The sequence below is a fragment of the Engraulis encrasicolus genome, unplaced genomic scaffold, assembly GCF_034702125.1.
Source record: "Engraulis encrasicolus isolate BLACKSEA-1 unplaced genomic scaffold, IST_EnEncr_1.0 scaffold_114_np1212, whole genome shotgun sequence".
NCBI lineage: Eukaryota > Metazoa > Chordata > Actinopteri > Clupeiformes > Engraulidae > Engraulis > Engraulis encrasicolus.
The window spans coordinates 25,523-51,453 of NW_026944625.1; the positions used below are offsets into that span (position 1 = coordinate 25,523).

The following is a 25,931-nucleotide window of genomic DNA, read 5'->3' on the forward strand; positions in this document are numbered from 1 at the left end:
ACACACACACACACACACACACACTGTATAAACACACTGGCCAGATGCATACTGGAACGGACCCCTCACAGCCTTTCACACACACACACACACACACACACACACACACACACACACACACACACACACACACACACACACACACACACACACACACACACACACACACACACACACACACACGCACATAAACTGTATAAACACACTGGCCAGATGCATACTGGAACGGACCCCTCACAGCCTTTCACACACACACACACACACACACACACACACACACACACACACACACACACACACACACACACACACACACACACACACACACACACACACACACACACACACACACACACGTGTGCGTACATGTACGAACGCACGCACGTATGCAAACACACATATTCATACACACGCACACACAAAGCCTAGACACACAGCAAAGCTAATGATGAGCTCCTGGCCCTTTAAGAAACTACATTCCATTGTCATAACAAGCATCGTACCAGGAAGACACAGCTCACATTGGAACAGGTATGAAGACACTCAGGAGAATGTGGTGACATAAAGAACAAGGTAGGGGCATTTATGTCTTTTAGTAAGAAGGGAAAAGGAGTATAGAGTGATTGTTGTTGACTGCCAGGACTCACTCACATTGACATATTTCAGTTCTCAATGGCATTTGGAATTTGATCATTTTTTAGATGTAAACTCTGTTTTGACTTAATTAGTATGGAAGTTTCAGGCATGGGTCAAACACTGGGTTAAAATGTTCATAACTTTGATTAAAAGGAAACAGCACATCGTTTTTAGAAATATTATTCCTAATATGGGAAATCGTACATGTCTAGTCGACTTCTAAAGTGTGTGTGACGTGTTAAATGAAAAATAGAACAATTCCTGTAACATTCTTATATATCAACAGCAAGAAAATTAACTATAAAGTTTCCACTAAAATCAAACAGATACCACGATTCACACCATTTCAAATACTCTGTTACTTATCTTGTGAATGTGAACTTTTACCTAAAACAATATGTTTCGTATGGAAAGGAGAGGCTGGAGCACACTGCAGCTTAGTTTTTAAGACTTTATTTTGTGCACACACTCTGAAGACGGTGTAGCAACACCGAAATGTTAGTCGGGTGTGTGCACAAAGTAAGTCTTGAAAACTAAGCTGCAGTGTGCTCCAGCTTCTCCGTTCCAGTGATGTCTCTCCCTCTGTGATGCACCTGCAAGCTGACTGAGGGATGATGCGTAGAGTCCCAATTCTAATATGTTTTGTATGTTGGTGTTGCACTGTACCAAAATGTCAGAAAACAGTCAGTCAACCTGCTAGTTAGGGCAACCAGCAACTGCTATGTCTGTATCATATTGATACCGCACAACCGTTTCTAACAGAGCCGCACATACTCAAGATTCAACATTCATGTTGCTATTAAGAAGAAACTGGCACTGAAATCATGACAGTGGAAAACTGGGTGTAACCGATATTTCCCATCAACATATTGTGGTTTTACAGGCCATGTCATTGTATCTAAGTTTATTTTCACACTCAGTCCTCTTTAAGTGGACCAAAAAGTGAACCGTGAAGGACTCGAAAAACAGGTTAAACATCACCAACTTCATAAAATCACTGACGTTGTCTGGTGAATGAATGTGCACTCTGACACACACACACACACACACACACACACACACACACACACACACACACACACACACACACACACACACACACACACACACACACACACACACACACACACACACACACACACACACAGTGAGGGAGGAGTTCTCTGGATAGTTTCGCGAGAGGGTGTGTAAGATTCGCTGCAACGTGGAATGCAGACTTGTTCATACAGGTACATGCACAAAATGCAGCAGGACTTTCATAGACTATATGATGCTTGTGAGTGATGTTTGTGTGTTGTTGGGCCCTTGGGCAACATGCCAGGACTGGGGGAAAAGCTGTGGAGTTGTTGGGGGCCCTTGGGCAACATGCCAGGACTCGGGGAAAGGTTGTAGACTTGTGGGGGGAGGTTGGGAACTGTGTGGAGGGGTGACGCCATAGCCAATGCCTTGTGCAGCAGCATTGTAACATACAGAGCAACGGGACAGTAAAACACACTCATCTATCAGGCTGTGTAGTCTCACATACTCTGTCCTTTTGTGTTACTGCCCTGAAGAAAGCACTCATGCCGCTACGCGTGGGCCTTGTTTTTTATATGTCCATGTAGGACTTGTCATATCAATAAAGACATTTTTAATTTGGAGTGCCTTAGTCAGAGAATTCATTCTAATTTTTTGAACCTGGAAGTACTATACCTTGGACTAACGAGCACCCAAACCCAAGAAGCCAACAAACTATCTGGATGAGAGCACGCCTCGTGCTTCTGCATTGTAACATACTGTACAGTACACAGCACCATGACAGAAAAACACATCACTTCTGCCAAGGGCGTAGGTTTGGTTTGAGCTTTGGTAGGGACAACTTCAACACCCCCCCACCACCACCCAATTTCATAGATTGTGTTTATTTTATCTAGATTAATATCACTGTAATTTCCAGATTTATATAGATTAATATATTTTAAAATTGGCTCAAATAGGCTATGTGCGTTACCAAAATAATGACTAAAAGTAAGTCTTGAGAAGAGGGTTTCTGGAGTCAGGTGGCACATTAGACCAGGGCTCATGTCCTTTTCCCAAAATAAACAGTGCTATAGGCAAGTGGTAGGCTATAGGTAAAATACAGATACATCTATCAAACATTTCAACAAGATTGGTTCAACAATTCAGCATGTCTAATGGGCCTGGACATAGGAGAGAGAGAGAGAGAGAGAGAGAGAGAGAGAGAGAGAGAGAGAGAGAGAGAGACTCTCACTGACTTAAAAAAGGGAGGCGGCTCCTTTAAGAATCCTTAAAACTAAGGAAAGCGGCTCTTTTTTACCCTGAGAAGCTGTGCATGAAAGAACGCTTCCCTACCCACAAAATATCTACACTTGACTGTTATTCTCAGAAGAATGCCAGAGGAGTCACAACTCATAATTAATTCCTTTTGCTCCTCACGCGACAAGCGTTAGCCTACTTGTTTTTCCGTCATGAGCAAGCATGATCAACCGCATTTAGCGTTTGACCGTCTTCAAAATATCATCCTTCTGGTGTTGCGCTTGCGATGGCGAAATACCGCCCTTTTCTTTGTGTCGTCTCTGAAGCTTATAAAGCTCATGTTGAAACACTAATGCAGTTTAAGTAGGTGCTTTCAGCACCACTAGCACTTGGACCACTGCTTCCACCTGAAACTACCTGGCCGTCTAATGATCCTTCAGTCTGTTACACCCGTAGGGTCGCCATATCTCCGAATAAACAGCAGAATCTCTCATATCATAAAGAAAACAGCCAGTTCAAAATGTTTTTTAAACTAGACTGCCTGTGTAGTCGCCTTCGACTGCTTAAGGTATATCCCCGAAACGCGACGCTTCCAGTCCCCAATCATTCCTACCACTCCCGTCCACCTTTTCATGAACGTTTATGATAAATACAAAATATAAAATAAATATATTTAATATCTATACATAGATCAATGACGTGCATAGGCTTAAAACCAAATGGGGCAAATGGTAACACTGTTTTAATGGTTCACTATTACAGTGGATATACCACATTAGGTACAGTGTAATAACCAGTGTAACAATATTTAATACCACGTCATACCAGTGTGACACCATGTACCAATTTTGTACTTATATCATGTAGGCTATTTGTGTGTAAGTGGTATTACATGGTATTGCATATTTGTACACTGGTATTACACTAGTATTACATGGTATTACATATTGTTACACTGGTTATTACACTGTACCTGGTATTGCCTATTTTTACACTGGTATTACACTAGTATTACATGGTATTAAATATTGTTACACTGGTTATTACACTGTAGGCCTACCTGATATGGTAGATTCACTGAAATGGTGAACCATTAAATTAAGGAGTTACCGGGCAAATCAATCCACCCAGTCAGAAGTTATGGGCCAAATAAAAATTCCACCATTTTGAAAGTGTTGACCTCCAAACTCGAATCAGTTCATGAACCTACCCTGCAGCATTCACACACCAAATCTGGGACAAATCCATCCACCCGGTCAGAAGTAATGGGCCAAACAAAAATTCGGCCATCTTGAATTCGGCCATCTTGAAATTGTTGACCTCCAAACTCGAATCAGTTCATGAACCTACCCTAGAACATTCACACACCAAATCTGGGACAAATCCATCCACCCGGTCAGAAGTTATGGACCAAACAAAACTTCGGCCATCTTGAATTCGGCCATCTTGAAAGTGTTAACCTCCAAACTGTAATCAGTTCATGAACCCACCCTAGAGCATTCACACACCAAATCTGGGACAAATCCATCCACCCGGTCAGAAGTAATGGGCCAAACAAAAATTCGGCCATCTTGAATTCGGCCATCTTGAAATTGTTGACCTCCAAACTCGAATCAGTTCATGAACCTACCCTAGAACATTCACACACCAAATCTGGGACAAATCCATCCACCCGGTCAGAAGTTATGGACAAAAATTCGGCCATCTTGAATTCGGCCATCTTGAAAGTGTTAACCTCCAAACTCAAATCAGTTCATGAAACCACCCTAGAGCATTCACACACCAAATCTGGGACAAATCCATCCACCCGGTCAGAAGTAATGGGCCAAACAAAAATTCGGCCATCTTGAATTCGGCCATCTTGAAATTGTTGACCTCCACACTCGAATCAGTTCATGAACCTGCCCTAGAGCATTCACACAGCAAATCTGGGACAAATCCAAACATCCGTTCAAAAGTTATCGCGTTAACACGAAAGACCTTATGCGGACGCGGCGGCGGCGGCGGCGCACGCAAAACCATTACATCCCCGACGCTCCGCGTTTCGGGGATATATTTAATGCTACCACTTTGTAGTATATTGAAATTTTAAACTAATCAATGTAGATTTTCGATACATTAAAATAATATGGCAAAAATTAGTAGGGGCAATTTTATATCCCTTAAATATTGGTAGGGACATGTCACAACCGTCCACCCCCTAAACGTACGCCCATGACTTCTGCCTTCAGCCACACAGTATCTTTATACCACCTCTGCCACGTAGCGAGGGCCCCACTACCATGTCACACACACACACACACACACACACACACACACACACACACACACACACACACGCACACACACGCACACACACACACACACACACACACACACACACACACACACACACACACACACACACACACAAAAATAATTAATCCATTAATGCAGAGCCCCTGTTGCCACTAAACTGGTATTGACCAAGTTTTAATTGGTTAGTGAACAGTTGGAATAGTGGAATAGTTGGGAAACCTCCCTCCGATAGCCTCATACAGTCTCGACTAGTCTCTTGTCCCAGCTGTATTGTACTGTGTCTCCCATTGCCGGGCCGTTGTAGATGACGAGGATGCAGGTTCGATCCCCGAGAGGGGTGAGCAGGTGCAAGATGACCTCCATCACACCAGCAGCGTAGCCTCTTACTGTCAGCAGGCCTATTCACTCTGAAAACACTCAACTACATTGCTATAGAAGTGCAGAGAGACTTCAGTAACCAATTAAGACTTGGTCAATACCAGTTTGGTGGCAATAACATTATAACAGGGGCTCTACATTAATGGGTTAATTATCTTGGTGTGTGCCTGTGTGTGTGTGTGTGTGTGTGTAGAGTAGAGTAGAGTAGAGTAGAGTATCGTTTATTGATCCCAGGGGGAAATTAAGGTGTCAAGTAGCATACACACATACATAAATGAAGACATTGCCCACAAGACGTAACACACATATTACACATAAAACTAGACTGCCTGTGCAGTCGCCTTCGACTGCTTAAGGTATATCCCCGAAACGCGACGCTTCCAGTCCCCCATCATTCCTACCACTCCCGTCCACCATTTCGTAAACGTATATGATACATACAGACGTGACATGACGTGCATAGGCTTAAAACCAAACGACTATTGTGAAAATGAAGCAGAAAATGGGGCAAATGGTAATACTGTTTTAATGGTTCAGTGGATATACCACATTAGGTACAGTGTAATAACCAGTGTAACAATATTTAATACAATGTAATACCAGTGTAACTCCGTCATTTTTTTACTTACATCATGTGTTTGTGTGTAAGTGGTATTACATGGTATTGCATATTGTTACACTGGTATTACACTATATTACATGGTATTGCATACTGTTACACTCGTTATTACACTGTACCTGATATTGCATATTGTTACACTGGTATTACACTAGTATTACATGGTATTAAATATTGTTACATTGGCTATTACACTGTACCTAATATGGTAGATTCACTGAAATGGTGAACCATGAAAATAAGGTGTTACCGTTACCGGGCAAATCAATCCACCCAGAAGTTATGGGCCAAATGAAAATTCCGCCATTTTGAAAGTGTTGTCTTCCGAACTCGAATCAGTTCATGAACCTACCCTAGAGCATTCACACACAAAATCTGGGACAAATCCATCCATCCGGTCAGTAGTTATGGCCCTAACAATAATTCGGCCATCTTGAATTCAGCCATCTTGAAAGTGTTGACCTCCAAACTCGAATCAGTTCATGAACCTACCCTAGAGCATTCACACACCAAGTCTGGGACAAATTCATCCACCCGGTCAGAAGTTATGGACCAAACAAAAATTCGGCCATCTTGAATTCAGCCATATTGAAAGTGTTGACCTCCCAACTCGACGCAGTTCATGAACCTACCCTAGAGCATTCACACACCAAATCTGGGACAAATCCATCCACCCGGTCAGAAGTTATGGACCAAACAAAAATTCGGCCATCTTGAATTCAGCCATCTTGAAAGTGTTGACCTCCAAACTCGAATCAGTTCATGAACCTGCCCTAGAGCATTCACCCAAAAAATCTGGGACAAATCCAAACATCCGTTCAAAAGTTATCGCGTTAACACGAAAGACCTTACGCGGCGGCGGCGGCGGACGCGGCGGACGCGGACGCGGCGGCGGCGCACGCAAAACCATTACATCCCCGACGCTCCGCGTTTCGGGGATATAATAATCATATACAGTATAGCTCACTGTTGCATACTTATTGCCAAGGCATCTCTCTCTCTCTCACACACACACACACACACACACACACACACACACACACACACACACACACACACACACACACACACACACACACACACACACACACACACACACATACACACCAAAAATATAAAGTGTAAAGTGTCCACAGTGTTCACATGTGCCTTAGCTAAGTGGCACATAGTAGCCAAGACAAGGTGGCCATAAAGTGTCCAGGAGTGTCCATAGTCTCTCTGCCTAGTACAATGTCCATTGTATTCCTTAGAAAAAGAAATGGGGGGTTATAAACACAAGTCACCCCTGTGTCACTCCACACACACTCACACACACACTCGCACACACACACACACACACACACACACACACACACACACACACACACACACACACACACACACACACACACACACACACCAAAAATAAAGTGTACATAGTCCAGGAGTATCAGTAGTCCGGGGGGTTACACACATCGCCAACTGTGTCTCTACACACACACACACACACACACACACACACACACACAGCTGTGCATTCTGCTGAAAAGTAGTCGAAGGGTAGAGAGTCCAGGTAAAAAAGAGTGTGCAGGAGTGGGATCTGTTTATGCAGTCCAGTCCCCTATGATGATCTCTCTTTGTGTGTCCTTCTGTGCAATGTTGAAAAGCTGAATGGCCCTGGGTACAAAGGACTTCCGCAGCCTGTCTGTCTTGCAGGAGATGGCGCGCAGTCTGTAGCTGTAGGAGCCATTTGTATTTATTTTCTTTTGTGTGACACCTGCTGGCCAAATTAAGTATAAACCTTGGAATGTATTGGAAATGGGTGACGTTGAGTGGAGCCCGGTGCTTGGCACTGCTTAATTGCTTCACCTGGCTTATAATTGGACAGCGTGTTGCTTGAGAGCTAGCTTGCTGATGGAATGCCTGGAACTTGGAGGTTAGAGACGCCAGCAGGCACACAAGATTTAATTTCAAGGTGATTCCAAGTGATGTTTTTTTTGTTTATTTTTGATTCAAAAGGAATCTTTATTTTTCGTGACAACATGGAAACATTTTCTTTTTTATTAATGGAATAAATCATCCTGATATTATGTCAACCTAATGGCGTCCAAGAACTGCTTCATAAGGAGACAGTACAGTAGCTGAACAGGCTTCTCTGGTTGTCGAAGACTGGGTACAGTGGGTGCTTGTAGTTGTCCAAAATAGAGTCCAATCTGCTAAGTGTCCTCTTGTCGGCTGTGGTTGTGAGGGCGTCCAGTTCTGTGCCTACAACAGACCCTGCTTTCCTCACCAGCCTGTCAAGCCGTCCAGCATCTCTCTTCCTAATGCTGCCACCCCAGCATGCCACAGCATAGGAGAGCACACTGGCCATGGCCATGTGTGTGTGTGTGTGTGTGTGTGTGTGTGTGTGTGTGTGTGTGTGTGTGTGCGTGCGTGCGTGTGCGTGTGTGTGTGTGTGTGTGCGTGTGTGTTCCAAAATGCGGCTGACCGAGCAGTGGCAGTGCCAATTCAGACAGAAAAAAAGAGATATTTATTGTGATGATTCAGCAGGAATTACAGGCTCTTTGGAATCGGTCATCAGCCTTTCAGATTCATATGGCCCTCGCTGCCACCTGGAATTACCCCCCAAGGCAGACAGGGACCAACACACACACACACACACACACACACACACACACACACACACACACACACACACACACACACACACACACACACACACACACACACAAACAAAGATAATTAATCCATTAATGCAGAGCCCCTGTTGCCACTAAACTGGTATTGAGCAAGTCTTAATTGGTTAGTGAACAGTTGGACTAGTAGGCTATCATGCTGTACTGTATGCATATTTCCCACAAGTGACATTATTGATTGATTTGTTACAATTGATCTTGTAAAATTGCCTCTTTGGCTGTAGCAAGTTAGCTAAACATGCTAGGTTACGACACAACTAGCTCATTTACTCTCTGAAGGGAGACACAGACAGAAGAGGTGCCTTCATCCCGGTGTTTTTGAAGCAGTTGCGCATATTGGGAACTCCTCCCACTTTGTTGGGAAGCAAACAATCATTAGCAAATCAAGGGAGGCCACTTGGGAAATGCCGTTTGGCAAATGTTAATTGTTAAGCTCTTGGTCAGGGCCTCGTTCCTGGATAACGATGGTTCGTAGTCTTAAGTGTGTCGTTAACAAGTGATTCTACGAATGTTCTTGGATTTTCTACAACTGTTTCCTAAAGACACTCGTACATGAACGCGTGTGCACAGCCTCTAAGATCATTCGTAGCATTGCTCTTACGGATCGCTGTCCACATGTGTGGTGCTGAAGTGTGCTCGGAGTGAACTGCGCCGTCATCTGCTGCTAAACCATTTACAAAATGTAAGGCGTGTGTCTGTGTCAAAAGTTGCTTTCTATAAGGGTGTGACTACATTTGTAGCAGTTTGAAAGTATTGACAGGAGTTATTGTTGACAAATTAAATAAAATGTCACACAAACAATGAAATCATGCAAAACTCACAACTGACTGCAAGGCACTTTAATAACCATGAGCTACGCTGTTCAGGCCCAGATTAAACGTGTGCGGTTGACTACTGTGCTTAACATTTAAGAAGACAAGCAGGCCTAGTTGTAGTTCCAAATTGGGATGCCCAAAGGTACAACCCCAAGGCGTTCAAGGCTTGACAACTGTCGAGCATGTCAGCCTGCTGAAAAACAATGTCCGTCAAAATTGACACATCTTCTTGCTGCCTTTTTGTTATTGCTTAGCCTACTAGAATCTGAATATGTCCTAAGTAAATGACAATTTCCCTTTCTGCATCATCTTGCTTGGGCTACTGAAGTGGAAAAAAAAGTTTGTTTGAAACCGAATCCGACACCACACCTTGCAATATGTCCGCTTAATCAGCCGCTCATATTCCACACCCCAAAGGTAGAGCTGGAACCACCACTGTGAGTAAGCTTCAGCGTAGCAAAATGACAAGTCACGACACTCAATGTTTACGTGCTCTCGGCGGTCGGCTTTGCACAAGCATACATGCAGAAAGAGTTTGGGTTACATGTGAGAATGTGCTTGCATGTGTCTGTATTCGCTCATGCCGAGCATGTCGCTTCATGTCGCGCACAACACAGCACAATTCCCATCAATAGGCCCTGTGCAACAGACACATGTTCAGCGAGCTTTAAAATTTATGACACTGGGAGAGCAGAGTTTGGCACATTTGGGGAGCGGCGCGAAAAGTACCGCGCGCTCAAGGCTTTAAAGTGATACTGTCCCATTTTTGGAAATAAGCTTATTTTACACCTCCCCTTCAGTTAAATAATAGGCCCTTACCTTTCTCCTGTACTTCCAACCGTTTTTCTAGTTAAGGCTGTCCAAGCTAGCAGTTAACATTGAGTCCTATGAGACCAGCTCGCAGCTTACAGGTCTCATATATTTCTGAGTCTGAAGCCGGCAGCCTGCTCTCCCTGCTCTCGCCTCTCGTGCAGCTGACTGTGGCTGTCAGTAGTGCCTCCGGAACCATTGCTGGCCACGCCCCTACAGCAATCTGTAGCCTAGGGGCCCAGTCCACCTTAATCCAGCCCTGCACACACACACACACACACACACACACACACACACACACACACACACACACACACACACACACACACACACACACACACTCATCCTTCTGTTATTGTCTAGGATGGAGGAGTCTGTCTCTGAGGGGAGACCTCCCTCTCCTGCACCCACCTGTGTGTCCATGAAGAGCGATCAGTCCAAGGCTTCAGGCATTAATTTCAAAGGACCAGACTCTTCACCCGAACAGTAAGATCAGCACTCTGTTTTATTCTCTCTCTCAGATCCAGATTCAAATGTGTGTTATTGTCATCAGTGTCTTGCTGTTGCCAAAGCATACATATACAGTAAATACCAATAACATCTCACTCACTAGCATGAACATAAAAACTTTAACACCAGTAAAGAACACACACACACACACACACACACACACACACACACACACACACACACACAGAAAGCTAGAACGAAATTTAGTAAGTGTATCTGTTTGGGCATTTATAACTTTATAAGTGTTATTTTTTAATTTCGAGGGAGTCCTACTGACAGTACAGTACAAAAACAGAAAAGAAAACAAAATTGAGTACAAACAGTAGACATAGATGCACACACTCACTCACTCACTCACTCACTCACTCACTCACTGACATTGCTGTCCAAACTACCCCACCACCCACCACCCAGCATACTACAATAGTATAATTTACAAAATAACAAGGTTATGCCATTGGTGTAAAATAAATCATATGAATGAAAAAGAAAGAGAAGGAAGAGGGCAAAACAAGATAACAGAAAACCCAAAAACAAAACAGACCATATCCAGAAACAAACAAACACAAACATGACCCAGCAACTAAGGCCTTTCAGAAGCAAGAGCAGTAAGTGTTTAAAGATGATCTAAAAATACAAAGGGAAGTGATGGACCTAAATGATGAGGGAAGGCTATTCCAAACTGAAGGTGCTTTGAAATTAAATGCTCGGCAACCGATTTATTTTCTTATTCTGGGTGTCACTAAGATAGCATAATGCATTTATTAATTTTCAGATATTAAAGGACCAGTTCAGTCAATTTCAATATACTGTTGTATTGCTCACGCTACCCTTGACTTGTCAGTACCCAGTGATGCCACATTTTTCGGCTAAGCCCTTTCCGAGATATGAGCTATTCCAATGGCTAAAAAATCTTAACATAGGCCTACTCCAAATATTTTCCCAAAAGGTACCGCTGTTTGCTAGTTGTCGGATGTTTTTGAGAATAAATAAAAATGTTTTTTGAAATGTAAACAAAGCGCTGCCCCCATTACAATGACCAAGATCTCGGAAAAGGCTGAAGAAGGGGAAAAAAAACCTCAGCAAATCCAGGGTAGTGTGAGCATTACAACTGCGTGTTGACATTGACTGAACTGGTCCTTTAAGTATCAAGTGAAGTGGCCTTGTCATCTGTGTGGTTTAACCAATATCACACATTGGACCTTTACGGAATATCCCTGCACAAATCACATAAAACATCAATATTGCATTTAATGTAGCCACTATGAAGTAAACCATTTTTTTATTATTATTCTCACAAAGGAGAAGTTTTCCAGACGTTTTGAAACCCCAACAGATATTCCAAATTATATGCCATTAAAATACTGTATCTCTACTATAATCGGTAGATTGATCTATAAGGCACCTTGGTTAATAAATGAGTACGCTGCTTACACACACATATCTCTCTCTCTCTGTCTAGTTATTTTTCAATTGGTTAATGTTAACTCCTGTTCGTTTGCTGTCAGCAGGCCACCCTCCACACACAAGCGCACACATGCACGCACACACACACGTACACACTCACACACCAAACACACTCATCCTTCTGTTATGGTCTAGGATGGAGGAGTCTGTCTCTGAGGGGAGACCTCCCTCTCCTGCACCCACCTGTGTGTCCATGAAGAGTTATCAGTCCAAGACTTCAGGAATTAATTTCAAAGGACCAGACTCTTCACCCAAACAGTAAGCTCAGCACTCTGTTTTATTCTCTCGATGATTCAGATTTAGATTCAAATGTGTGTCATTGTTATTAGTGTATCACTGTTACTAAAGCATACATATACAAACCCCAACTCCATAGAAGTTGAGAAACTAGGTACATTGTGAATAAGTATGGAATAGCGGACGACGAGGTGTCCCGATATCAAGGGAAATAATGGACGAGGCCGAGCGTTCTAAACAGCCAGACAGCGCAGCTGAACCACTGCGCTTGGTACGTTGCTATGGGCACCACTTCCTAATCTAGTGAGACGCGCCTCTATCGGAGGCAAGAAAGGACGCGCGCAGAACGTTGAGGTGACTTGACAACCAAATACGATCGAATTGACAACTGGGTTTTTGACTTGACAACCAGATGCGATAGAATTAGTAACGGGGTCTTTACTAGACAACCAGATGCCATAGAACTAACGACGCAGTCTTGACTAGACAACCAGATGCGATAGAACTAGTAACGGCACTTCGCCAGAAAGTTAGAAAAGAAGCAACTTGGACGCCCGCACGCCCGCATGACATCATAGGTGTCCTGCTACCGGGGAATAAAGGACACCTGCTCAGCCAATCAGAAGACGTACCGTCTGCTCACCGGGTGATAATAACAAAATACTGCTTTCAAAACGTCTGATTATTACATTTGATGGAGAACGGTACAAATAAAACAATAGGATATGTCCCCGGTTCTCTGAAGGAGAATGAGAGAGACTACTATCTCTACAGGAGGTCCTCTTCATAGGGGACATCCACTGAACTTCCAAGAGCGTGCCTGCACAATTCATCTCCACCACGAGATCACTGAGCTTTCAGGACGAGAAGGGAACGGTAGAGAGTAGTCTTTGAGAACACACAAACGTCCTCCCCCCACACAAACACACAAACTCATCCCTCTCTTTTTGTCTAGGATGGGGGAGTCTGTATCTGAGAGGAGATCACCCTCTCCTGCACCCACATGTGTGTCTATGAAGAGCGATCAGTCCAAGGCTTCAGGCATCAATTTCAAAGCACCAAACTCTTCACCTCAACAGTAAGATCAGCACTCTGTTTTATTCTCTCTCTCTCTCTCTCTCTCTCTCTCTCTCTCTCTCTCTCTCTCTCTCTCTCTCTCTCTCTCTCTCTCTCTCTCTCTCTCTCTCTCTCTCTCTCTCTCTCAGATTTGCATTATTGTCTTCAGTTGCCAAAGCATACATACAAAGAACAAGAACATATCTATCTATTGCTCTCTCTATCACTACCAGCTTCAACATCCAAAAAAATGAAATCGGGAAAGTATTTTTCTCTACAGCAAACCTTATGGCAGTTCAAACAAAGGATTGCCTGAGGTCCTTGCTGTAGGATACGCGTGCGCGGGCACGATTTCTCTATGAGCCTGTTAACTTGTGTAGTTCAATTTTACGCGCGTTAGCTACTGCTGTTTAGTCAATGTTCCACAGGTAAACTAATCCATTAAACTTCTCACATAAAAGCAAAGTTTAGTCAATTTTTCCACAGGTAATTTAATCCATTGAACTTCTTATGTAAAAGGAAAGTTCAGTCAATGTTCCACATGTACAGTAAGTATATTTTCAGGTGTATTCCATAAAACCCTCTGCTGCAAAGGCATTTCTCAGTGTGGCGCAGAGATCAACCTCAGCCTTGGTTCTCCAACTCCAGACTGACTCTTGTTTAGGGCGGCATAGAGCCGTGCCGGTGCCCGTTCCGCAACCAATCCAGAAGCGGCTGGCAATCCAATGCTTCCAGGTGGTGTTAAATGGTCACTACTCCTTCCATCAATTTATCCAGCGCACGGTGACCAGCCACAGAGATTTCCAAAACAAGGTTCAGAACCACAGTCTGAGCACTGATGGATCTTATCCATCATTCGCAGCTTATCCATCATTCTTTGCAAATTCGTTCGCTCAAGAATAATCCAATCATCAAGAAGCTGGAAATCATGAATCCAATCATCAAGTACAAACCCCAACTCCGATGAAGTTGGGACGTTTGGTAAACAGTGAATAAAATCAAAATGCTATCATTTTCAAAACACTCAATCTATTCATTAGATGGAGAATAGTGAAAAGACAACATATTAAGTGTTAAAACCGAGAAAAAATATTGTTTTGGGGGACATATGTACTCATTTCTAATTTGAGAAATCCAACACGTCTCAAAAGAGTTGGGACGGGGACAATAAATGGCAGCAAATGTCGAGGAAGACTAAAAACTAAACAAAAGACAACACTTAACAGTTAAATACATTAACCGATGAGATGATTTTATATAAAAAACAGTGTTAATTCCTATCTTGGACATGATTTCACCAGCTTAAATGGTGGGTGTATTCCTTGTCATGTTTTGCAATGTTTTCCTTTCTGTAGTGCTTACAGTGTGACAGGTCTTGACCAAAAACCCACCATTTTATCACATGCTGGTCCTTATGATGGAGCCAAACTGTTAAAACATAGTAGAGAATGCAATTTGACCTTACTATGTGGCATTAATCGAAGATCTCCCTTCAAAATATAATGCATGAGTGGCTTTTCATGCTGTTTAAAACCCATTTATACCATTCAGCACTGTATTTAACTCTACAGATGAGTGAGAACATCTTAACCAATGCACTACTGCATCCGCATGCCATCATGGAGGCTGACTTTTGAAGCTAGCACTAACACAAGTTGGATGGTCCATTTTCACTGTAGCACAGGATGTGCAATGCTCTATTATTGTCAAAAAGAATGGACTTCTACAACTTCTGCTGACTTCTGTAAGCAAAGGACAGTTTCCCATGTCTTCTGGGTCTATTTCAAGTGAGCTCAGGTGCTTAGGAGAATGTTAACCCCTGTGTCATTTTCATGCATTAAGCATTCTTAATATGGTCAATTTTCAATAACTCTAGCACTCCAGGAATTAGAGTGAGACTACAGCCAATATATATTTCATGATGTCATGAACCTATACAATGATTTTATTAACAAAAATATGTCTTATATACACTCAATCGTGGTAAATCAAAGGGAATTCAAAAATGTATGTAATAACTATGGTAATTATTCCCTTTGCATCTTTAATTCTGAGTGACTCAGCCTCTCTGTGATGATCTTATACCTGGACACCTATATTGTCCGTCAGTACAATTCATTTTGAAATGTTCTTCTTTGTTGTTTTATCTTATTTGGATGTTTACTAAATTTCACTGATCCCCGTCCCAACTCTTTTGAGGCGTGTTGGATTTATCAAATTAGAAATGAGTACATATGTCCCCCAAAACAATATTTTTTCTCGGTTTTAACACTTAATATGTTGTCTTTTCACTATTCTCCATCTAATGAATAGATTGAATGTTTTGAAAATGATAGCATTTTGATTTTATTCACTGTTTACCAAACGTCCCAACTTCATCGGAGTTGGGGTTAGTACAAACAGTAGACATAGGCTGTGTCTCAAATGCAGCACTTGTGCACTTCGGGCACTGTTTTTCAGTGCCTAGGGCGCTCACGCTGAAAATTTCAGTTGAGCCAGTGCATTGAAAGTGCCAGGATGATCCCCTAACAATGGCGGAAAAATGCTGTGCTTGAATGATGGACACTGCACGCACTAAACGGCGGCCATGTTGACAATGACACGGAGGAAATGTGGCATTCAGTTCAGTAGAAGAGTTTGGTCAACAGTCTCCTAAGTAATGTTGATGGGACACCAACCTTTTCATGCCAACCAAAGTATTGTATGTGTGATTGTTGACCAGACGCTGTGCATTGTAAACAGTAGCCAACTCATATTTTGGCAAGCTAATGGCATGCTCTGCCGTCACTTCCAGCGAGGGCACAGTGCAAAGTGCTCACATTTTTCCTCAACACTATGCACTGAAGACCTCAGTGCACTGTGTGCACTATGCACTGACTGTCAGTGCACTGACAAAAGTGCGCCATTTGAGACACAGCCCATAGACGCACACACTCACTCACTCACTCACTGACATTGCTCTCCAAACTACCCCACCACCCACCACCCAGTATACTACAATAGTATAATTTACAAAGTAATAAGGTCATGCCATTGGTGTAAAAATAAATCATATGAATGAAAAAGAAAATGAAAAAGAAAGAGAAGGAAGAGGGCAAAACAAGACAACAGAAAACCCATAAACAAAACAGACCATAAACTCAGGGGGTCTTCTATATATTCTTAAACTTAAGAGTTGGTAGAATACAACATACATAATTCCATGAGTCAAATTCAAGGTTTTTTCAAAAACACCTTTTTTCAGCAAAATATGACAACCACCCACACATGCACGCACACACACACATACACAGTCACACACCATCATCCTTCTGTTATGGTCTAGGATGGAGGAGTCTGTCTCTGAGGGGAGACCTCCCTCTCCTGCACCCACCTGTGTGTCCATGAAGAGTTATCAGTCCAAGACTTCAGGAATTAATTTCAAAGGACCAGACTCTTCACCCAAACAGTAAGCTCAGCACTCTGTTTTATTCTCTCGATGATTCAGATTTAGATTCAAATGTGTGTCATTGTCATCAGTGTATCACTGTGACTAAAGCATACATATACAAAGCCCAACTCCATAGAAGTTGAGAAACTAGGTACATTGTGAATAATAGCAAAATACTGCTTTCAAAACGTCTGATTCTTACATTTGATGGAGAACGGTACAAAGAAAACAATAGGATATGTCCTAGGCTTGGGCGATGTCCCCCTAATTGGCAGCTGACGATGTTTACAGTGAGACGATGCGATGGACGATGACATCGTCGTCGTTGGGGGGGATTAATATTATTTTTTTAATTAGGCCTATGCTTTTTCTATTATTATATATAGTTTTTTGTCTTTCCCCAAGCTATTATTTTAATATATTTGCTTTAAGAGTAGGCCTAAGTCAAATATATTGACAGTTTTTAAATTCTTACCAAAAAAATGTTTAAACCTCCTCCAGTTGCGCTACTCTGTCTGCAACAGAGCTGGTCGCTCTGCTGTCTGTGAGAGCGTCTCTCCCCCTCCGACCCCTCCCCCTTGCCCTTCTTGTCTCTCGTGTCACCATCAGCTTCAAGCCCATTGCCTGCTACTCTTCCAAACTCTACTGCGTGTAAACTTATTTTCAATAAATTTCACAATGTATCCTACTAATGCAGCCTACCGCAGGCTGCTACTAGAGTGTGTTATTTATCGGTGTAGTAGTTCTATTTGAAGATGAGCTGTGTCACTGCGTTTTTGCATAACTTTAGCCATACAGTGCAGGGAAGCCCAGAATGTTTGTCAAATGGAAGAGATGAGAACCCACGCGTGCCCTCTCGAGGTTTTGCAATGGCTTTTAGCCCGAGTTAGCAAATTACCCGACACTATACGAATGTTCCTTTAGCACATAGCGAGACTTTTTTAATTCGGTGAAGCCACGAAGACGTGGGCAGACATGGAATCGCTTGCGCTCCCTCTTGACAGTGGGCTAATCAGAAGTGTAGCCTACAATCTTGTGTGGCTACTTCACAAGACATCTCCATCGCGGAGAGATTAAACATCTTGAGTTGAATTTCCGTTAAACATGAAATGGTAAACTGTCGCAATTGCTGAACGATTTGTTGCTTTCACGTTACTCCGGAGGGAGAACCAATGCCTCACGACTGCCGTTGTAGAAACTTGGGTCACAGAAATAAATGTAGGCAATCAGACACTTACTTGAACTCATCTGCAGAAAACAATAGTAGGGCTTAATTCACAAGTTTTTTTTTAATTTATTCCATTGCGGGTTTTTTTCGTAGAGAAATTGACTCTGCTTGAGGCTTGTGTTGACAACCTCGGTCAGTTCGCGGTCTGCTGCTACTAAGGATTTTACGGTAATGTTTCAGTTACTTTCAATGCCAAGCACCGTAATGATGACAATAGCAGCGGCTTCAAAAATACACAAGTTGAGGATTCCTTGGCATCACGATGTTTGCGTCCATCGTGATGCCAGCTGTCCATCGCCGATCGGCACAACCCTAATATGTCCCCGGTTCTCTGAAGGAGAATGAGAGAGACTACTATCTCTACAGGAGGTCCTCTTCGTAGGAGACATCCACCGAAATCACCACCGACAGGCAAAAAGGCTGCTAGGCCCCAACATTGCCTCAACGTTGATGCGCAATTCCTTTTCCACCACGAGATCACTGAGCTTTCTGGATGGGGAATGGTATAGAGTAGTCTTTGAGAACACACAAACGTCTCTCATCCTTCTGTTATTGTCTAGGATGGAGGAGTCTGTGTCTGAGGGGAGACCACCCTCTCCTGCACCCACCTGTGTGTCTATAAAGAGCGATCAGTCCAAGGCTTCAGGCATCAATTTCAAAGGACCAGACTCTTCACATCAACAGTAAGATCAGCACTCTGTTTTATTCTCTCTCTCTCTCTCTCTCAGATTTCCATTATTGTCTTCAGTTGCCAAAGCATACATACAAAGAACAAGAACATATCTATCTATTGCTCTCTCTATCGCTACCAGCTTCACCATCTAAAAAAATGAAATCGGGAAAGTATTTTTCTCTACAGCAAACCTTATGGCAGTTCAAACAAAGGATTGCCTAAGGCGCTTGCTGCAGGATACGCGTGCGTGGACACGATTGGTGCATGAGCGCGTTAACTTGCGTAGTTCATGTCAATTTTACGCGCGTTCGCTACTGCTGTTTAGTTAGTGTTCCACAGGTAAACTAATCCATTAAACTTCTCACATAAAAGTAAAATTTAGTCATTGTTCCACAGGTGAGTAATCTATTGAACTTCTCACGTAAAAGGAAAGTCCAGTCAATTTTCCACAGGTGCAGTAAGTACATTTTCAGGTGTCTTCCATAAAACTCTCTGCTGCAAAGGCATTTCTCAGTGTGGCAGAGAGATCCACCTCAGCCTTGGTTCTCCAACTCCAGACTGACTCTGAAGGCTTGTTCAGGGTGACATAGAGCTGTGCCGGTGCCTGTTCCCGCAACTAATCCAGAATCGGCTGGCAATCTAATAATTCCAGGTGGTGTTGAATGGCCACTAGTCCTTCCATCAATTTGTCCATAGCAGGGTGACCAGCCACAGAGCTTTCCAAAACAAGTTTCACAACCACAGTTGGAGCACTGATGGAGCCGCCCAGCTTATCCATCATTCTCGGCAAATTCGTTCGCTCAAGAATAATCCAATCATCAAGAAGCTGGAAATCATGAATCCAATCATCAAAAAGTTTGAAATCATGATGAATTCAAAAATGTAAATATCTTCTACGTATTCGATGGCCATTGGAGACTGACGCATGACACGCCATTTCGCCCAAGAGTCCATCACATAGCCAGTCGCCTAAGTCCCATCTGGACAGCCGGGCTCTCCTAAACCCACTTTGATCTTTGAAAAGATGGTGTCAATTACGTTGATTGACCAGTTTATCAAACCCATGTTTAATTCCGTTCAGAAGAACAAGACAGACGAAGTCTACAGGGTAGGAAGACAAGGCAAGACTGGCAAAGCAGGCAAAACAGAGGGAGAGAGAAATCAGAAGTGTGTCCGCCTCGGCCAAGAGCCAGAGTGAGAGGATGGTGGTGGGTCTGGTGGTGAAAATCAGAAGTGTTACCGCCTAAGCCAAGAGCCAGAGAGAGATGGTGGTGGTGGTGGAAATCAGAAGTGTGTCCTCCTCCAACTCCACGGAGAGAGAGGAGGGTGGCAGGGCCGCTGCCCGCCCAGGTCAAAGTCATCTGAGGACCCAATTCTGGGCCCCCTCTATCTCTGGGCCCGGGACAACAGACCCCTTTGTCCCCCCTTGTCAGCTCCCTGGATGGTGGTGGTGTTAATGGGGGGAAAAAACAGAAAGCCAATGGCCAGTTGGAAAGAATACGCAAATAGTTCAATATTTAGAAGTGCAGAGTGGAAAAGTAAGAGAATGGCCTCTGAATCAAATGTTGACAATGTAATTACTATCAATATTTGGCAGTCCACAGAAAACAAAATGTGAAAGCCCCAGCTATAACGTTAAAGGGCCAAGTGTAAGCACTCTGCTCACATCTGACCCTCAGCTCGTATAATGTGAGGATGTGTCATGAGATGTGAACTTTTTCTTTGAGCAGGAGGTGAATACCCACAACTGAAAGTATTGCACAGTGTAAGCCCGGCTTAAGCTGCAAACCTGGAAACAGGAGCTCAGTGCAGAATAGAGATGCAATAGCAGGTAGCTAAGCACAAATACCAATTCCAGAACCTACACTCAAACACACACATACCATTGTGTGTGTGTGTGTGTGTGTGTGTGTGTGTGTGTGTGTGTGTGTGTGTGTGTGTGTGTGTGTGTGTGTGTGTGTGTGTGTGTGTGTGTGTGTGGGTTTGTGTTTGTGCGTGCATGAATATGTGCAGGTTTTATAGACCTCTGTATGGAAGCCGGCAGATGGTTTCTGAGATTTCAGAAATCCTCAAAGAGGAATACGGACTCTGAAAGGTGTGTGTTTAGTGCACTGCAACTCTCATATTGTTCTTTCTGTTCCACAGATTCATGTCACAGAGATCACAGTCATCTGCACAGAGCTCGGTGTCATTGAGGAGTGACAGGTCAAAAGATGGTGGCCTTCCACACTTCCGTGAGGATCCCATGTCATCTTACCAAAGGTATGTATTGTTTGAAGGTCTTTTTGTGTCTTCATTGATTATAGGACAGTCTGAGTATGGCAGGATGACGGTGAGTGAGTGAGTGAAGTTACCTAGGCTTGTTCCCCATGGATATGCAAAATCATATTTGGGGGGTTTAGCGTACTGCAGTGGTTCCCAAACTTTTCTGCGGTGACCCCCGTTTGGAATATTTCCGTGAACTCGCTCTCAATACCCATTTCTGGAAGTATGTTGTTTGTTAACCTGTAGATTTTCTTAATTGGTGACTTAAGACTCACTGTATTGTCATAGCAATGTTGGTATGATGAAGTGTTGTTAGGTGTTTTCAGCTAAGACTTAATAGGCCCATCGACGGGCTCATCTACAGTAAGAAACTACTGTAGTTTACTCTTTGTTTACTCTGTTTTCTCTTCAGAAAGCCAAAGAAAGGTACCAGTGTTCAGCATGAGCAAGAGAGTCTTACTCATGTATTCCAGGTAAGTGAATGTGTTTGAATCTGTTCAGTGCATCGTTTTCAATATGAATGAACCAAACTCATGGCAAATACTTCAGTCCTCAAACATAATCATTCTAGATAGGTAGACCAGTGGCCATTTGAAACAGGAGTTTAACAAACAAAAAAGATTCTTCGTAGAATTCATATATTTTATGGTGACCAAACATCCATATGACCCAGGACATGTACTGATTTCGGGACCTGTCCTGGATGTCCCGGTTTTCACAACATTTATCATTAAAACCCCTTTGGTTAACGTATAACACTGCTGTACAACAGCTTTTAATTAAAAAAATAAAATTTGAAATATGTCCGAGTGTCATCAAAATTATTTTGAAGGCTGGGGAACACAATTAAAACCCTTTCATGTTCCGTAGTCTGCTGAGCTTCTCACTTGTGCCAAAGCTGCAGGCACGCGAACACATATGTTGCACATCTGATGGTTGATTCACGCAGCAATAACTTAAGTAATTTAGTATGGTGGTGTAAAGGAAACACAAAGTAACCGCATGACACCCACAGTGAATCTCTGAGTGTCCAGTCCCCTATTTAGGCTTAACAAGACAGCCAACCAAATGACCACTTGTGCCAGCAAGACGTGCAAAGCCCACAAAAGTTTTGGAGGAGTTGTCTGCAGACCCACATCAAGAATAACTCACATATCTCTTAGTTGCATGTTGCCTTTGCTGTATAGGAAGTGATGAGCAACTTGGAGTCATTAGCTACAGTCCAGTGCCACATATCACACATTCCAAATGTTTTAACTGTAGGTCTGTATTCTGTACAATCACCTGGTTGAATTGGAAACAAGTCCGAAAGGTGAACAAATATGCCTTGAATTGGAAAAATTGGTAAAAATCAGGTCATTTGGAATATGTGGCACTGGTCTGTAATTAATGTCAGAATGACCATCACAACTCCAGGTTTCCCTAACTTGACTCTTGTCCTCTGGTATGCGGCAGGGAATGGAACGCCCTCGCATGTAGTTGCTGAACGCAGACAGATGATGAAAATCAGGTTAAGGTTGCCCATCACATACCAGAAAATGCATTACTGTATGTAGGCATTGGCATAGTAGCATACACACATACATAAATAAAGACATTGCCCACAAGACGTAAATACAGTATGTGTGTTATGTCTTGTGGGCAATGTCTTTATTTATGTATGTGTGTATGCTACTTGACACCTTAATTTCCCCCTGGGATCAATAAATGATACTCTACTCTACTCTACTAGGGTAACATAAAATATGAAAAAAGTGCATAGCGAGTACTATTCTAAGACAGCATGTGGAACCTTAATAAATAAATAAATAAATAAATGAATACATAAATACAAACAAAAATGACCTCCACCACCCACCCCTCGTGGTAAGGTGTCCTCATTATCACATGTTGGAATATGGTCACCCTAATATACATGACGTATGGTGTGCTCCAGGTGCTTGAGACAAGGATCAGCACATTTGTGAAGAATGAGCTGGGAAGATTTAAGATGATTCTTAGTCCAGATTACCAAGAAGACTTAAAGAGAAAAGATGAGGATGAGAGTGATGCCAGAGAAGGAGCTCTCAAGATGGCACTACACTTCCTATTGGAGATGGAGAGAACAGATCTTGCTGACAAACTGAAAGAACGTAAGAATTATCATTTTTCATAATCTGTCATTTCCGTACATTATTTGTATCATTGAAGTATGAATAAAAATAATTAAGGTGATGGACAAGTAGTTATATTTGTATCATTTGTTGTTCAATATTTATTTGTTTGTGGACTAGATGAGCTGGATGTACCTTTTCGGGCTGAACTGAGAAAACATCTCAAGAACAAGTATCAGAGTGTGTCTGAAGGAATTCCCGTGCAAGGAAACTCTGCATTGCTCGAAAAGATCTACACAGAGGTCTACATCACAGAGGGAGGAAGTGGGAAAATAAATGAAGAGCATGAAGTCAGGCAGATTGAGTCCATATCCAAAAGACCAGTTGGAAGGGAGAATCAAATCAAATGCAATGACATATTCAAGCCCTTACGTGGTCAGGACAAGCCAAGCAGAAGGGTGATGACAAAGGGGGTAGCTGGCATTGGTAAAACCATTTCCATTCAGAAGTACATCCTGGACTGGGCTGAGGGAAAAGACAACAGAGAGATCCACTTCATTTTCCCATTGCCTTTTCGGGAGCTCAACCTCATGAGAGGCACACCACTCTCTTTGATGGGTCTCCTTCACCACTTCTTTCCAGAGCTGAAGCAGGTAACCATTGACAGTCAAGAGAAGTACAAATCATTGTTCATCTTTGATGGTCTGGATGAATGTCGACTGCAACTAAACTTTCAGGAGAATGAAAGTTGGACTGATGTAACTGGTGTCACTTCTTTGGATGTACTCCTCACAAATCTCATAAAGGGAAATCTGCTTCCCTCTGCTCTACTTTGGATCACCTCCCGACCAGCAGCAGCCAGCCAGATTCCACCCGATTGTGTTGACCTCGTCACAGAGATCCAGGGGTTCAATGACATGCAGAAGGAGGAGTACTTCAGGAACAGGTTCAATGATGAGAGTTTTGTAAGCACAATAATGTCTCACATTAAATCATCAAGGAGTCTCCACATCATGTGCCACATACCAGTGTTTTGCTGGATAACTGCTTACGTTCTTGAGGTGATTATTGGCTCTTCAGAAAGACAACAGCTTCCAAAAACGTTGACAGAAATGTACACATATTTCTTGATTTTCCAAATAAAACAGTCCGATCAAAAGTTTCACAATGTGCATGAACTTGAGCCACAATGGAAGAAGAATCTTATCCTTGCTCTCGGAAAGCTAGCCTATGAACAGCTGGAGAAGGGAAACCTGATCTTCTATGAAGATGACCTGAGGGAGTGTGGCATTGATGTCAGAGAAGCAGCAGTGCGCTCTGGTGTCTGCACCCAGATCTTCCGACAGGAATCTGCAATTTCTCAAGCAACAGTGTTCTGCTTTATCCACCTGAGTATCCAGGAGTATCTGGCAGCTCTATATGTGTTTGTGATGATGGCAAACGAAAGGAAATATGTGATGTCCAACTACCAAAGTTATCAGCGTTGGACACAAGTTTTCGGAAAACAGTCCATTACCACCTTACACAAAATTGCTGTGAACAAAGCTCTGCACTGTAAAGATGGACAATTTGACCTCTTCCTCCGGTTCCTTCTTGGTCTTTCTCTGGAGTCTAACCAGACTCTCCTGCACGGCCTTCTGTGGAGAGGAGAGAAACATATTGGCAATGCTGAAACAATCAGTTACATTAAGGACAAGATCAGGGAGGTCCCTTCATCAGAGAGGATGATCAACCTCTTCCACTGCCTGAATGAACTGAAAGACCATTCCTTGGTGGAGGAGATCCAGAGCTTCCTGAGTAAAGGAACACTTTCTGAAGCCCAGCTTTCACCTGGCCAGTGGGCAGCTCTAGTGTTCGTGCTGCTGACATCAGACCAGAAGCTGGATGTGTTCGACCTGAAGGAGTATGCCAGATCTGATGAAGGTCTCCGGAGGCTGAAGCCGGTAGTAGGGGAATCCGAAATGCTTATGTAAGTGTGATGACTGTGAGCATTCACAGGGAGAATGGGTGGACGACTGTTCAGTGTTTTGTACATGTATATCTCTAAGCGTTCTAGTTATGTATGGGTACCTGTACAGTCACGTATGGCTTTTATCCTCTTTCAGGCTTGATAGCTGTGAGCTCAGTGAAATGAGCTGTACAACAATGGCATCTGTCCTCTGCAAAGCATCAAAAGTTAAGAAACTGAATCTCAGCTACAACAAAATTGGAGATATTGGAGTCAAAGCACTTTGTAGTGGGCTGGAGAACTCTAACTGTGCATTGGAGTCACTCCGGTAAGAAATGTCACTATTTCAGCATTGAGTCATATACTTCTCTGGGTCTTCTGCTGTACTTACACACCTCTTAAAGTTTTGTGTTTTAATATTAAACGTCCTGGACATCGTCTTGCCTTACAGTATAAACACAGTGTTATACAATGTATGCCAAAAATGTATATTTTATACATGAAATGGAAAAAAATAATAATTAAGGCTCTTCTGTT

General features: G+C 42.9%; 1 protein-coding gene and 1 pseudogene across 1 annotated transcript; both read left to right on the forward strand.

Moving 5' to 3' along the window:
- Positions 1-532: 532 nt before the first annotated feature.
- Positions 533-22,832, forward strand: LOC134442102 (serine/arginine repetitive matrix protein 2-like). The gene is made up of 7 exons (XM_063192411.1): positions 533-573; positions 10,851-10,973; positions 12,600-12,722; positions 17,083-17,205; positions 21,234-21,350; positions 21,766-21,826; positions 22,809-22,832. Exons 2-7 carry the CDS (start codon positions 10,852-10,854, stop codon positions 22,830-22,832), a joined length of 570 nt encoding a protein of 189 aa, XP_063048481.1. The 5' UTR covers positions 533-573; position 10,851.
- Positions 22,833-23,106: 274 nt separating this feature from the next.
- Positions 23,107-25,931, forward strand: part of LOC134442103 (NACHT, LRR and PYD domains-containing protein 12-like) — a 48,516-nt pseudogene continuing 45,691 nt past the window's right edge.

Coding starts and splice junctions, on each gene's coding strand:
- LOC134442102 (XM_063192411.1), top strand. CDS start 10,852: ATGGAGGAGTCTGTCTCTGAGGGGAGACCTCCCTCTCCTGCACCCACC. Junction 12,723..17,082: donor CCAGACTCTTCACCCAAACA/GTAAGCTCAGCA, acceptor GTTATGGTCTAG/GATGGAGGAGTCTGTCTCTG. Junction 21,827..22,808: donor GTCTTACTCATGTATTCCAG/GTAAGTGAATGT, acceptor GGTATGCGGCAG/GGAATGGAACGCCCTCGCAT.